The 14,827-nt window shown below is 35.1% G+C and overlaps 2 protein-coding genes and 1 pseudogene across 9 annotated transcripts; 1 reads left to right on the top strand and 2 right to left on the bottom strand.

The window, feature by feature from the left end:
* The first annotated feature begins 8,277 nt into the window (after nucleotides 1-8,277).
* Nucleotides 8,278-11,187, top strand: LOC104741939 (uncharacterized). 4 transcript variants are annotated; one of them, XM_010462876.3, is made up of 6 exons: nucleotides 8,278-8,723; nucleotides 8,826-8,958; nucleotides 9,296-9,428; nucleotides 9,516-9,552; nucleotides 9,651-9,915; nucleotides 9,988-11,187. In XM_010462876.3, the coding sequence occupies exons 1-6, from the start codon at nucleotides 8,562-8,564 to the stop codon at nucleotides 10,011-10,013; spliced, it is 756 nt and encodes a 251-aa protein (XP_010461178.2). In that variant the 5' UTR covers nucleotides 8,278-8,561; the 3' UTR covers nucleotides 10,014-11,187. The 4 variants fall into 4 exon arrangements, with proteins under 4 accessions (XP_010461178.2, XP_010461180.2, XP_010461179.2 ...); XM_010462878.3 differs by having other exon boundaries at nucleotides 8,373-8,723; nucleotides 10,000-11,187; XM_010462877.3 differs by having other exon boundaries at nucleotides 8,373-8,723; nucleotides 9,299-9,428.
* A 142-nt stretch (nucleotides 11,188-11,329) lies between these two features.
* On the bottom strand, nucleotides 11,330-12,759 carry LOC104777361 (phytolongin Phyl1.2 pseudogene; annotated as a pseudogene). Its single transcript, XR_015580163.1, has one exon. The product of XR_015580163.1 is annotated as a phytolongin Phyl1.2 pseudogene (transcript).
* A 63-nt stretch (nucleotides 12,760-12,822) lies between these two features.
* On the bottom strand, nucleotides 12,823-14,634 carry LOC104741941 (RING/U-box superfamily protein). Of its 4 annotated transcripts, none has more exons than XM_087484741.1 (5): nucleotides 14,513-14,629; nucleotides 14,302-14,417; nucleotides 14,129-14,189; nucleotides 13,919-14,001; nucleotides 12,823-13,392 (listed from the first exon to the last, which is right to left on the bottom strand). In XM_087484741.1, exons 1-5 carry the CDS (start codon nucleotides 14,603-14,605, stop codon nucleotides 12,930-12,932), a joined length of 816 nt encoding a protein of 271 aa, XP_087340867.1. In that variant the 5' UTR covers nucleotides 14,606-14,629; the 3' UTR covers nucleotides 12,823-12,929. The 4 variants fall into 4 exon arrangements, with proteins under 4 accessions (XP_087340867.1, XP_087340868.1, XP_010461183.2 ...); XM_087484742.1 differs by having other exon boundaries at nucleotides 14,302-14,413; nucleotides 14,513-14,613; XM_010462881.3 differs by having other exon boundaries at nucleotides 14,129-14,413; nucleotides 14,513-14,634.
* Between the last annotated feature and the right edge of the window lie 193 nt (nucleotides 14,635-14,827).

Raw genomic sequence — 14,827 nt, forward strand, 5'->3', positions numbered from 1 at the left:
CACGAAAAACACCAACCCATTGGCCCCCTGCCTAAGATAGCCTTCCACATAGATATGGGAATACCCTGTATACTATCATGGCACTACAACCCTGTACCCTTCTTACCAGACATGCCATACTCACTAGTCCGCGAGTTCAGAATCAAGTGGTGGGACAAATACAACCTTGACCGCTGCTCCTTATCCAACTTGGAGAAATGGATCCAAACACATCAACAAATCAAGCAGTCCATAGATACAGTATCCCGAGCATTACCACCTATTCACACAAAAACTTCGCCCCGCAAACCTCCAAGTCCTACAGAATCAACCACTTCATCCTCCGGATCCAAGAAAAGTAGATGCAAAGAAAAGCTCAAGAAACTCCTCGAAACAATTGCGATGCAAATATCCTCCTCGGACGACGAAGATGATATAACACAAGACAACAATACACAAGACGACGATCCAATCTAAAACGATAATCCTTATCCGATAAAAAAAATGATATGTTTACACTTCTACGTAAAATTAGACTACTAAGATATTAAACTGTATATTTATATATATATATATATATAAAATGATATGTTTACAGCTCTCTACTACTCTTTAATTAATCTTGCTTGTACTATAAATATTTAGTATAACTTTTTGTAGAAGAAACAAGGAACCTCTTCCACCGACTCCATTTTTCAAGGCAACAAGAAGACAAAAACTCAATTATACAACAGTTCAACTTTCAACAAAAGACTTCAAGACCAAGAAATGAAGACTTCAAGACTATACAAGAAGACAAAGACATCAATCAACAAAGGATTACTCATCTCATGCAACCTCAATAATAGGACACGTCTACAACAATTTATTCAACTTCACACAGCCTTGTATAAATAAGAAAGAGAGAAGAATAGGAGAGGGCAGAGTGTTTTTAGCGATCATTCACAAATTCCCAATATATCCTACTCTCTAGTTTTATAAGTTTGTTTTCAAAGTCTGTACCTTTACTCTTGTATTTTAACCAAGTTTAAATAAAGTAAGTTTTAATCATCCTTCTTGTCTATATTTTAAGTTAATCGTTTTATTTATAAAATTGTTTCTACTATACTTATAAAACAATCTAAAATATATTCTATATATATTTTATCCTGGGTTTTGTTTAAGAACGTATGGTATCAGAGCCAAAAAATATTTTTGCCTATAGTATGATATGTGTTTTTCTTAAACCATCCAAGCCAAAATATACTTATTTAATCTATCCGTAAGCCTAATGTTAAAAACCAACCTACCATAACCTTGTCAAGAGGGTTGATAGCATAGGTGTTCCAGGTTGTAAGACCAGAAGGCAGTGAGTCTGTTGGTAAGCCCATGCGTCATTCGTCATCGATAAGATCGGTTAGTTTGCATTTTTAGCATCAGATTAAGAATAATTTAAACATGGCATCTAAGGTTAGGAAGTTGTTTAAGTCTAAGCATGCATCATCTTCTCCATCTCAAAAAACAATTAATTCAAGAGAAATTATGTCAAAAATTACAACCTTTAATCAAGAAAAATCAAAAGATCAACTACCGCATGCTAATCCACAAAATATATATCAAATATGAGCTTTTGATTTTAGAACTGCCTATTCAATAAAAGAACATGAACAAACTTTATTATTACAAAATGAATTTGAACAAATTAAACTACTTTCTTCTATGGCTTTAGAAAACTATAAAAGAAATTTTTTTAATTATATTTATTTTGGTCTAATACAAATAGCAATTAAACCTTTATCTAGAACATGGATTGATTCCCCAATACTCATGTTATTAAGAGATAAAACACTTTTAAAATTTGAAGACTCCTTATTAGGAGCAGTACAATCAAACTTATGTAACGGAGCTATATATTTTAATTGTGCACCAAATTTTCAAGTGAGCTTACATGATCCTACAATATTTAATAATTTAGTTTTAAACGTACACTTGCCTGAAATTAAATTTCAGCAAGAAAGACATGGCTATTTGTTGTTGTATCGAATTTACTTTAAGCAATCTACATCTGAGTTTAACCCACAATGTTTATTGCAATATGATAAAGGCGAAACGACAATATTGGCTGCACATAGTAAAGACACACCAACCTCTACATACATACCTAAACAATTAAAATGGACAGAAATTACAATTCCTGATCAATGGAAAATTAATATTACTCAACCACCAAGAAACTTTGAACAAAGAACTATTACATGCGGTAGTTGATCTTTTGATTTTTCTTGATTAAAGGTTGTAATTTTTGACATAATTTCTCTTGAATTAATTGTTTTTTGAGATGTAGAAGATGATGCATGCTTAGACTTAACAACTTCCTAACCTTAGATGCCATGTTTAAATTATTCTTAATCTGATGCTAAAAATGCAAACTAACCGATCTTATCGATGACGAATGACGCATGGGCTTACCAACGGACTCACTGCCTTCTGGTCTTACAACGGACGCATAGTTCCTTGTTCAAACTTTCTTGGTGGTTGAGTAATATTAATTTTCCATTGATGAGGAATTGTAATTTCTGTCCATTTTAATTGTTTAGGTGTGTATGTAGAGGTTGGTGTGTCTTTACTATGTGCAGCCAATATTGTTGTTTCGCCTTTATCATCTTGCAATAAACATCTTGGGTTAAACTCAGATGTAGATTGCTTAAGGTAAATTCGATACAACAACAATAACCATGTCTTTCTTGCTGAAATTTAATTTAAGGCAAGTGTACGTTTAAAACTAAAGTATTAAATATTGTAGGATTATGTAAGCTCACTCATTAAAATATATAGCTCTGTTACATAAGTTTGATTGTACTGCTCCTAATAAGGAGTCTTCAAATTTTAAAAGTGTTTTATCTCTTAATAACATGAGTATTGGGGAATCAATCTCTCTTCTAGATAAAGGTTTAATTGCTATTTGTATTAGACCAAAATAAATATAATTAAAAAAATTTCTTTTATAGTTTTCTAAAGCCATGGAAGAAAGTAGTTTAATTTCTTCAAATTCATTTTGTAATGATAAAGTTTGTTCATGTTCTTTTATTGAATAGGCAGTTCTAAAATCAAAAGATCCTATTTGATATATATTTTGTGGATTAACATGCGGTAGTTGATCTTTTGATATTTCTTGATTAAAGGTTGTAATTTTTGACATAATTTCTCTTGAATTAATTGTTTTTTGAGATGTAGAAGATGATGCATGCTTAGACTTAAACAAATTCCTAACCTTAGATGCCATGATGCATGCTTAGACTTAAACAAATTCCTAACCTTAGATGCCATGTTTAAATTATTCTTAATCTGATGCTAAAAATGCAAACTAACCGATCTTATCGATGATGAATGACGCATGGGCTTACCAATGGACTCATTGCCTTCTGGTCTTACAACCTGGAACACCTATGCTATCAACGCTCTTGACAAGGTTCTGGTAGGTTGGTTTTTAACACTAGGCTTAAGGATATATTAAACAAGTATCTTTTGGCTTGGATGGTTTAAAAAAAACATATATCATACTATAGGCAAAAATATTTTTTGGCTCTGATACCATACATTCTTAAGCAAAACCCAGGATAAAATATACATAGAATATATTTTAGATTGTTGTATAAGTATAGTAGAAACAAGTTTATAAATAAAACGATTAACTTAAAATATAGACAAGAGGGATAATTAAAACTTACTTTATTTAAACTTGGTTAAAATACAAGAGTAAAGGTACAGACTTTTAAAACAAACTTATAAACCTAGAGAGTAGGATATATAGGGAATTTGTGAATGATCGCTAAAAACACTATGCCCTCTCCTACTCTTCTCTCTTTCTTATTTATACAAGGCTGTGTGAAGTTAAATAAATTGTTGTAGGCGTGTCCTATTATTGAGGTTGCATGAGATGAGTAATCCTTTGTTGATTGATGTCTTTGTCTTCTTGTATAGTCTTGAAGTCTTCATTTCTTGGTCTTGAAGTCTTTTGTTGAAAGTTGAACTGTTGCATAATTGAGTTTTTGTCTTCTTGTTGCCTTGAAAAATGGAGTCTTGATGGAGTCGGTGGAAGAGGTTCCTTGTTTATTACAAAATGTTATACTAAATATTTATAGTACAAGCAAGATTAATTAAAGAGTAGTAGAGAGCTGTAAACATATCATTATATATATATATATATATATATATATATATATATCTTAGGAGTCTAATTTTACGTAGAAGTGTAAACATATCATTTTTTTTTATCGGATAAGTATTATCGTTTTAGAATGGATCGTCGTCTTGTGTATTGTTGTCTTTTGTTATATCATCTTCGTCGTCGAGGAGGATATTTGCATCGCAATTGTTTCGAGGAGTTTCTTGAGCTTTTCTTTGCATCTACTTTTCTTGGATCCGGAGGATGAAGTTGTTGATTCTGTAGGACTTGGTGGTTTGCGGGGTGAAGTTTTTGTGTGAATAGGTGGTAATGCTCGGGATACTGTAGCTATGGACTGCTTGATTTGTTGATGTGTTTGGATCCATTTCTTCAAGTTGGATAAGGAGCAGCGGTCAAGGTTGTATTTGTCCCACCACTTGATTCTGAACTCGCGGACTAGTGAGTATGGCATGTCTCGTAAGAAGGGTACAAGGTTGTAGTGTCAAGATAGTATCCAGGGTATTCCCATATCTATGTGGAAGGCTATCTTAGGCAGGGGGCCAATGGGTTGGTGTTTTTCTTGTTTAGTATAGTAGGGTAGTGACACTTTTGTTATTTGGGGAGGATATATGTCATCGGTTGGGCCGAACCAATACCACCATTCGTAGAACCATCCTGGTATTGTCTTGGGACAATGAAAGTCGAAGGAGAGGAACCAGGAGTGATCATAGGTTCGAAGGTAATGGGTATGGAGAAAGGCTTTTTGGTAATCTGTGTAGGTAAATCTTGGAATATGGAACCCTGAGATGGAGAATTCTTTTGCGGTGTGCAGGTTTATGAATCTGAGATCTTATGGATTGCATACTTTGAGAATTTTACAGGTGGAGTAAGAAATGACATTTGGGTCATTCTTGTCGGTATGGTGGGTTATTTCTACTGATTTGGTGTTTACGAGAATGAATTCGTAGAATGTGCGGTTTTTGGTAAGGTTACCGGTAAGGTATTGGCTTTCTTCATAAAATATGCAGTTGGTATATTGGGTTAGGTCTTTAAGGGATATTGGTTTGGTAAATGAGGTTGTAATAAGGTGTTGGCGTTGTGGTTTGAGGAAGTAGGACGATTTTTGGTCTGTGGTTTTTTGTGAGGAGGATGGAGTGGATATTTTTTATGGCCGGGGGTTGACAGCTTTTGCATAGGATAAAGGAGGAAATTCCGCCAAAGCAGAGAATTAGTTACTAGTGGTTAATTGCTTCCCTTGTAAATATGGTTGATTCTTGACATAGTCTGATGCACTCATTGCTTTGAAGACATATTTTATATACAATATATACTATAAAACACCAATGAAATTAAACAATTATAAAGAAAGGGATGGCGTTGACAAACCAAAAATAGAAAAAAATGATGGAAGTGAAATTAAAGAAAAACTATATTTGGGATTATTGGTGAAATGTGTCCCTATTTAGTTTAACATCTCCTATATATAAAGATAGTGAGTCTGATTGGTAACGTAGTCAAAGCTGTACAGAAAAGATGTAAGCTGTTACAGAATAGTGCAAAGTTGTAAGAAAGAGTTGTACATGAAAGTTGTACAAAAAAACTGAGAGTAAAGTTTTTAATAGAGTTTTTGGTAAAGTTTTTATGATTGGTAAAAATTAAAAGTTGTAGCTTTGTTTGTGTCACCAATCAAACCCAGTATTTTTTTTTTATTTCTTACGTGTTAATACCACAACAATTATTAAAATTTGTATAAAGACAACATTATATTTTGTAAAAAAGTTACATATATGTGTCATAATATCCCGTACTAAATTAAGTATAGTGTGGATGTTAGTGGGTGCTAAAGTATTGAAACAAGTTTGGTCTGTTTCGGCAATTATCAAAAATTATCAATGTTTTGAAAATGATATCTACGTAATTTTATAAAACACCAAAAGTTTTTGAAAAGATGGGTTAAGCATTAGTTGGCCTATTTTTTATTAGTAGTATATATGAACTTATAACATTATTCTTGTTCAGTTTTATTTTATTTTATTCACGTGTTCGATTATAAATCTATATATAAACTTGATTCTACAGTACTCTCAAATAATAGCATGGCTTAGGATTAAGCCATGCATGTGTTAGTGTACATGTAGAATCAAGTTCATCCACGCATTCATCAACAAATTACGTGGCCATCCAAAAAATCTTATTGTCTTGAAATTCATCTTTGAACCTGTTGACAAGTCAAATTAATCTTCTAATAATAATTTCGTATTCTACTTACTGATTTTTAGTATTGAATTTACGATTCTCACTCACGCAGTGTCCCATACATAATTTCGTGCTCAAATTTGAAGGTTATCTCCAAAACTTATTACCTCTTGGTTAAGTTTTTTTTGCAAGTTGATTTAGGGGTCGAGAGGATTTCAGGACACACTTAATTCTCTTCTACAAAGATTTTGGTCATTAAAACATATGATCTCACATAGTTTTTTTTTTTTTTCGGGGGTTTCGTTTACGATTTTATCATCAAAGCATGATGCATATCTCACATTAATACTCACATGTATGAAAGAAGACAACGAACCCAAATTAAGCTTGATGGTGGAGGTTTCTAAGAAACCTTCTCATCAAACTCTTTAAAGGGCTTAAGAGAGAAAGAACTTAAGAAATGAATTCAAGATATACAAGGGTCAAGACAAGAAGTGAACTTTAAGTCAAAGACTTTGAGATCATCTAGAAAACCTTCATGTGATGGAAACAACATCAGAGTTTGATTAAGGATGATTCCATAGTATCCTTAATGGGCCGTAGTATCCTAGATGAGACTGAAATAAGCCCAAATTGATAAATTGAGATCTTGGAAGTGAGCCCCATGGATGAGCTGTAAATAGATATGCAAGGCTGTGGCTGTGGCTGTGGCTGTGTTGTGGGATGAATGATGACGCGGGGTGGGGGAAGGAATGTTGTTGTTTGTTGTTTAGGCTTTTGCTTTTTTTGAAGTCTAAAGGCGTGGGGAGACAGCTCTGTCTCTTTCCCCTTTTTCTCTTTACTACTACTCTCTTTATTTCTCTTCCTTCCATTTCAATTATGCACCTTTGCTTCCTATATTTGGAGGAAATGATTTAAAGTTCTACTGACAATTTTAATATAAATCATACTTTATATAAGATTGATTTAGTCTTAAACCTGTTTTAGCGTATTGGATGAAGATAATTTAAAGTTCTACTAAACACTTTTTGTTATTGTTGTTGTAAGATCTAATAAAAGTGCTCTAACTCTTTATCAAGTTTGGATGAAAAGTATGTAAATAACAGCAAAGAGTTGTATACAATTGAAAATAGAATATGGGAATTTATGAAACATGAATAGATCTTTTTCAATCCATCATATGCATTTAACTTCTATGTTCATATATAGAATGGGTAGATATATATTAAAATTCTCCACAAAATTAATCAATGAAACTCTGAAATATTTCATAATCTTAAATATATGATCCAATTATCTTTAGTCATGGATTTTAATAGAATTAAAATTCAACTACAGTCCATTATTCAATTAATGATTCTATATCATGCTTTACAATATGACATTATCGGATATGATATTTGTAATTCATGCTTAATAGATTTAAAATTTGGTGTTAATAAATTAGGATTTCAAATACTTCATTAAAGTCCGTTGTTATTCAAACTAAAAGAGTTTTGAAAATTTTGTATATGAAGTCATTGAAAATTTTCAGAGTTTCACAAGTAAAATTATTAAAATCATCCAAGTTATACCGCATAAATTTTAAAATCTAAACAAATGAATATTTAAAAATGATTAAATAACACATCTTAAATCATGCTCTTAGAAATATATGCATAAATGATTTTACTTTCTTATATACCAAAACTACACAACTTGTGTGCAATTGTAATATGTGATATTGTGAAAATTGATTTAAGATCATTTTTAATAAAAAGTTAAAACAAAAAAATTGAAACAAAAAAAATTAGAGGAATAATGTTTATGTTTCTGTTTACCTCTGACAATTATTTTAACTGCAACTAAAAAAGAATACTACATCTGTACTTGATAATTCTTTTAGTTTTCCACCTATAAAAAAATACCAAAATTATATAACAGCTCAAATAAGTATATTTTGTCCAACTGTAAAATACATACAGAGTGGATCCGACCAACAAGAAAAAAAAAGTGTAAAAGCACAGTGACCGTACAATAAATAAAACAATGTTATTGATATTTGGGAAAAGTTAAGCTTAAATAATTGAATTGAGTATGTCCCCCAAACTCTCTCTTTTTCCTGACTTTTCCTTGAATCCTCTTCCCTCCTTCTCCTCCTCTCTCTCTTCTCTCTTCTCTCAACTACCGTTCTCTGCTTCTTCTTCTGTTCCCAAAGTCGGTAACTTTATTTCGCGGGTTCGTTCGTTGAGTTTGTAGCAACATGACAATGGAAGACACGACATTTACCAAGGTGTTCGTTGGAGGACTAGCTTGGGAAACACACAAAATCTCTCTCAGGAACTACTTTGAACAGTTTGGGGACATTGTTGAAGCTGTTGTTATCACTGATAAATCTAGTGGGAGATCTAAAGGCTACGGCTTTGTAAGTGTTTCTTCCTTTTTTTTTCTTGGAACTTTGAGATTTGTTGTTATAGCTTCATCAAGCTCACGGGTTCTCTTTTTTTTTTTTTTAATACTTTTAAAGGTGACTTTTTGTGATCCGGAAGCAGCTCAGAAAGCTTGTGTAGATCCAGCTCCTGTTATCGATGGGAGAAGAGCTAATTGTAATCTTGCTGCTTTTGGTGTTCAGAGATCCAAACCTTCTTCTCCTGTTCATGGTACTTTTTAGGTTTCTTTACCTAATTTTGATAACCCTTTATGTAATTCCACGGATCTTACCATTATCTAAGAGAAAAGGCTGGAATTGAATGTCGTGACATGTATCACATATTTGTAGCAAGTTAGATACTTTATCAATTGTCTTACTTTATTGTTTAAGGGGTAGTTTCATCTTGCTCAGTACTCTAGTAGTCTTTATCATGTGCTGCAGACTAATAAGTTAAAACCTATAGGTCTGTTTTATACTCTGAAGACTTATCTGGTTAAAATATGTTGTGTTTTGTTTTTGCTAAAAGCATATGTTTGAGATGACATTCTCATGGTGTTGTGTTTTAGTAGGACATGCAGGAGGAAGAGGCGGTCTGAAGGTGACTAGCCCTTTCAAGACACACTTTGGAGCGGCGGCTACTGCTATGCCTTCGCCACTTCCATTCTCTCACTACACACTTCCTTACACTAATCCTTTTGGGTACTACACGTTATATCTCTTACTTCTTTCCCAAACTCATTTAATAGACTGCTAAATCCTCTGTTTGGTCTCATTAAACTTTGTTAGGTTCTCTTCATACACAATGGACTACAATTACCCCACGGTATGTATATATTGTGCTTATCTCAATCTAGTTATCTAGTCTTTCCCTATTCTACTTTTTATCTTTTATAGCTTATTGAATACTTGTTTTTGTAACAGAGCTACTACAATGTCTATGGAGGGGCAACTGCTCAGCATCCAATGTATAGCAGCGGACCAATGACTGGTGTAGCTGCAGCAGCAGCAGGGTTTTACCCATATCTCCAATTTGCTGAAGGAAATGGACCAGTCACTGGTTATGCCCCTCTTCACTACCCCAACCACATGTTTCACTATTCTGCTCTTGCCTCCTCTACGGGTGGAAACTATCCACACCAAAATGGTACACCAGTGTCTCTTGCACCTTCACCAGTCATACCATCAGGTTTGTGTAATTATTTGTTTTTGTTGTTCATTGAAACCTGGAAAAACCAGAGGTACTGATGTTCTTCAGCAGTGTGCTTTGCAGTTCCACAGGCTTGACCATGAAGGCTCATGATTTCAACTCTGATTCCATTGATGCTATGTAGAGGCCAGTTCATTTTAAATCCTTAAGGCAAGCTTTGTTTACTACTTTTCATCCACATGCCTCGAAGTCCCACAAGACCTGTGGCCTAACCATGGTTGCCCTTTTCCCCTTTATGCTTCTAACCCATTAGACAAAGAGCCCATAATTTGGAGTTTGGGCGACTTTGCAAGTTCTAGTTAAGTCTCACATAGGGGTTTTAACTTGGACCGTTGTCATACGCATTACTCATCTTTTCATTTTCTTCATTGCATTACGTGCTTCTGAACGAAGGTTTCGTTTAAGATAGCCTGTTCGAGGTTTAGAAGTAAAGAGTTACCGTGTCTTGCACAGTGCCTCAGAAAGGCAAAGCAATTTTGTAGAAAAACATAAAAAGCTTAGGATTGGCTGATCAACATGAAAGGAAATAAGGATTTACCAGGAAAAGGCACAATGTCACCACCTGGAAGTGTTTGAAGTAGTGTGTGCAAAGGTGTTCCCACTACTTTTACGCTAAATCCATTTTAATGTGCAGTCTTAGGATTATTAGATCTAGGACCATGTAGTTACAAAGTCTTATCGTAGATAGCTAGAACATAAATTCTCTGACATCAAGAAAGGCTAAAGGAAATAGCCTCACAAACTTCCTTTACGGATAAAGGAAGTAGTGGTGTTTGCTAACCCATGTATATTCTCGGTGGCTAAGCACTGGAGTTATAGCCACACTTAGATTAAGATCATTTTTAAGATTCAAGATATAGTTTGCTCATCATTCAACCAACCCCACATATGGATTGTGAGGAGTCCTTGCATTTACATGTTTTGCCTCTTGGGAGATATTTTGGTTCCCTTTAGGTTCTTCTCTTTAACGTCAACCAAACCAGTTGATCAACCATGGTTAGGATTTCAGGTGAGAGGTATTTATCACCTCCTTATCTCTCTTTTACTCTTTCCTCTGTTTATTCAAGAACAAAAGAAAAAAAACCCTCTCTAGACTCTTTTATGTGTGTTTGTTATCTTGTAAGCTTGTGTTTCTGATTCTATGTAAGAAAACAAAACCTTTCATTTTCCATCCACGGTGGTTTGGAAAATGAAATTGTGATTGCAATATTTTACTTCTATCTGATATAAACCCTCTCTCAGTTGTGACAATGCCTCCTTTACAATATGTATCCCTACATTCATTAACTTGGCTTGAAGAGGCCTTACTGTTCCATATGATCTGACCGAAATAGAACTGTATAGTTGTCATCCAAATTGCAGAAGCAATACTCAAACTTTATACACAAGAAGATGGCTCAATCACTCGGTAACAAACTAATATTTATGTACTATCATATGAACAACATAAGCATCATATCATACACAAACCAAGGTAGGAACTTGAGACCTATACCTAATATACAATTAACAATACTGCAACTATAGAAGAGAAAAAGGCATGTGAAAGAATAAATAGAACATAAAGTCACATACTGAAACTAGAGCTTGAATCTTAACGACGATTTTGGGGAAGAGAAGAAGCGTGTTAATGATCAAGAACGTGTACACTCAATGCCCTGACAAATAGCCAACCAAACACCAAGTAGCGTTAAGCAAATAGCTGCATCAATGGCAAGAACAATTTGCACTTGACGCCGCCACTTCCTCTCAATGCTCTCAGATCGTCCCCTTCTTGGAACATATGTAGTTGCTGCAGATGAAGAATCAGAACGTTCTGTAACGTTTCCTCTATCATTTGATTTTCGGTGCTCCTCTATCTCAATGCCTCTCTGTGAGTTCACATGATCTCTCCCTTTCTTCTTCTCTTGCTTGTTGGATCTTCCCAAAAGCGGAGCTTTCGTTGAATTAGCTGCTGCGTCGCTTTGTTCAGCACCATCAATGGAAGGTGATGATACCGGAAGACAAGTGAGATCAGTCTCCAACGAAGCTATGAGTCTTCGGACAAGCTGGTCTTGAACATTGCTGAAACTCATACTCCCAGAGAAGCTACCTCTCGAATTCTTCTTATTAGCTTTCTTTAACTCACCCTTTAGATTCTCAAGAAAATCAAGAACGCTAGATCTCCTGAAAACATCATCAACAATGGCGAAATAAACGAACCCATCTTCCATCAAGAACCCAAAAGTCCTCTTACTCATCGTTTCGAAGTACCACTTGTGAAAAGGCGGAGTCTTTTCTAAGCATAACGCAGCGAGACTGTCGTTGCTGCGATGGCCTCCGGCATTGTTGTAAGCGTATAGAATCTGGTTGTCTTTTGAGACACAACAGTAGTGAACTGTGTTTTTGATTGAACCCATGTCGGGACTTTCGATTAGGGCAGACGATGAGAAAGAGAACAGAGAGATGAAGTCAATTCTCTGGTTTGAGTCTAGGGTTCTGGGATTGTTGAAAAGAAACCCCAAGTTTAAGTCTTTAAGATCCTTATCTTTGCTAAGCAACAACGAAAGGAATCTTGAAAAGGACCAAAGAGAAGATGGAATGTTTGGGAAAGAGAAAGCATTAAAGCAGAGAGAGAGGACAACAATTCAAGCTCTCACCCAACCCTTTGACTCTGCTTTATCTTTTCTCTTTCCTAGTATTACCTTATCCTCTGTTTTCTTGACTTTGAAACAGACTATGAAATCGCTAATACAGGTAGTTAAGATCATCAAACCCTTTTGGAACTCAGTTTTTGCGCGCGAGCAAACGCAAAGGTTAATGGGACAAGTTTCTCTGAGTAATTTTGGTAATTTTCCAAAATTTCAGGTTCGAGCACAAACGTTTACTACACATTTTGCCTTCTTGTTTCTTCTATGGATCAGATCAATCTCTCATTTTCACTCCTAGTAAATGTACTAATGTTACAAGTTACAAATGCAAGTACACAGCAAACTTTACAGAAGTGGTTAATCTTAACCAGGTCTACAACTACAACAAGCATTCGATGTCCCGATGCTGTTCCGTTCATCCTCTTGCGTTTCCTTCAAGCCCTCCTCCGCATCTCGATCACACTGAGTCGGATCAGACTGTTGCTCTTGGCCATCGTTTAGGTGGTTTACTGGCTCGGATTCCGGTTGACTCGACACTTCTCTGTGCCTTACTGGCTGAGATTCCGGTTGACTCAACACTTCTCTGTGGTTTAGTGGCTGAGATTCTGGTTGACTCAACACCTCTTCATCAGGGCTGACGAGACTCGGACCAGAATCTTCTTCAGTTTGACGGGGTTGGCTGGGGAGAAGAGCCAGACGGCAAAGGGGGCAAGTGGTATGCGATGTGAGCCAAAGATCAATGCAATCCATGTGAAAAGTGTGTTTACATACAGGGATCTGTTGAAGCTTGTCATCTGCTTGATACTCCCCAAGGCAAACAGAACATCTGTAAATCAAAAGGCCTAATCAGCTTTTTCTTAATTCTAGTTTACAATTTGGCTCTCAGGTTTCAGGGTTATATTAAGCACAATTATATAAACTCCCAAGTTTTGCCTCTACCAGGACAACTAAATCTTTCAAACTATCTTTAGATCTTGAGATATCTCTTTCAAATTACATAATAATACACATAGTCCAGAAACTATACCCACCACAATTACCTGATCATGTAAGCAACTACTGTAACATTTCAGCCTCCATTCAAGTAACAATGTGACTGTCAAATTGGACCTAAGTACCTTTCAAAACCAAGGCAGACCAAAAATTTCATCCCACCAGAGATAAAAACTAGAACCTCTCATCTTTGTTCACTTCCACCAATGAACAACAAAGGTTTAACTCATTTTTTGAACTTTCTACAACTAAGCCTTATTCTTTGTTTTCCTAAAGCCTTAGAAAATCTCACTCATGGTTCATGAATTTATGAAAAAAGGACTAAAATTACAAAAGGGAATAGAATCTGGAGAACTCACTGTGAATCCATTACGGTGAAGCTCTCTTTAAAGACGACAATGGGAAGCATCTCTCTCAGCTCTTTACTCAATCCTAATTCAGCCTGCTCACGTTACAAAACACACCAATCATTACAAAACTAAATCATAAAAGAACAGATCTTCGTCTTCACAAGGTGAAACTCAATAAGAGAGATGAACAAAAGAAGAGATTAGTCAAGAGTAACGTACCGTGGAGAGAGAGTTACCAGGGATGAAAGTAGTTCGCATTCCGAGAGAAGACAAATCGGAGCTACCACGACGAAGGTAGATCAAGTAGAACAAGAAGAGAATAATAAATGTGAAGCAGATTGGTACAGAAAAGATGAATGCTTGATAAAGTTTAAGCTCCGGCGAGTTCGTACCGGCTGATGATGAACTGTAGTTTTCCGGGTTTGAGTTGCTGTAAGACATCACCACACACACAGACCCAGTTCACCAAAATACACAAACAAAGACTTAAATCCCAAAAAGGCACTTCCTTTGAATGAAGAAACGAGAGAAATCGTCAGATCGGGAGTTATATTATATAAATAAATAAATAAAAAGACAAAAATGGTAATAATGTGTATATACGTATGTGTGAGAGAGAAAGAGAGATGTGGCAGAGGTTTCAGGTGAAGCATTTTTAGCTTTCAGTATAGGGCAACTGTCTGTTTCCTTCTTCATTTATGATTATTTTTCTAATGGGGAAAATTAGATATATAAAAAAAGATTGGGGCGTTCATTAATAATGAAAAATTTATGATTATGAGATGTTAGATAACTTTTCCCGTAGATTCTGGCCGAACAAGCAAACAAGAGGACGGAAAACGTTACACACTTTACACCGATCATAATCGACAAATCCTTTGATTTTGGGATTTAGCCGAAGCCATCGCTAAGTTGTCA

Source organism: Camelina sativa, chromosome 14 (assembly GCF_030686135.1).
Source record: "Camelina sativa cultivar CO46 ecotype springtype chromosome 14, ASM3068613v1".
Lineage (NCBI taxonomy): Eukaryota > Viridiplantae > Streptophyta > Magnoliopsida > Brassicales > Brassicaceae > Camelina > Camelina sativa.

What these genes read in the sequence shown, in the direction of transcription:
- LOC104741939 (XM_010462876.3), top strand. Translation starts at nt 8,562, where the DNA reads ATGACAATGGAAGACACGACATTTACCAAGGTGTTCGTTGGAGGACTA. An exon ending in ACCTTCTTCTCCTGTTCATG is followed by an intron (nt 8,959 to 9,295) that starts GTACTTTTTAGG and finishes GTTGTGTTTTAG; the next exon opens with TAGGACATGCAGGAGGAAGA. An exon ending in TTCACCAGTCATACCATCAG is followed by an intron (nt 9,916 to 9,987) that starts GTTTGTGTAATT and finishes GTTCTTCAGCAG; the next exon opens with TGTGCTTTGCAGTTCCACAG.
- LOC104741941 (XM_087484741.1), bottom strand. Translation starts at nt 14,605, where the DNA reads ATGAAGAAGGAAACAGACAGTTGCCCTATACTGAAAGCTAAAAATGCT. An exon ending in TCTTTCTCTCTCACACATAC is followed by an intron (nt 14,418 to 14,512) that starts GTATATACACAT and finishes CTTCATTCAAAG; the next exon opens with GAAGTGCCTTTTTGGGATTT. An exon ending in CTACAGTTCATCATCAGCCG is followed by an intron (nt 14,190 to 14,301) that starts GTACGAACTCGC and finishes TCGTCGTGGTAG; the next exon opens with CTCCGATTTGTCTTCTCTCG.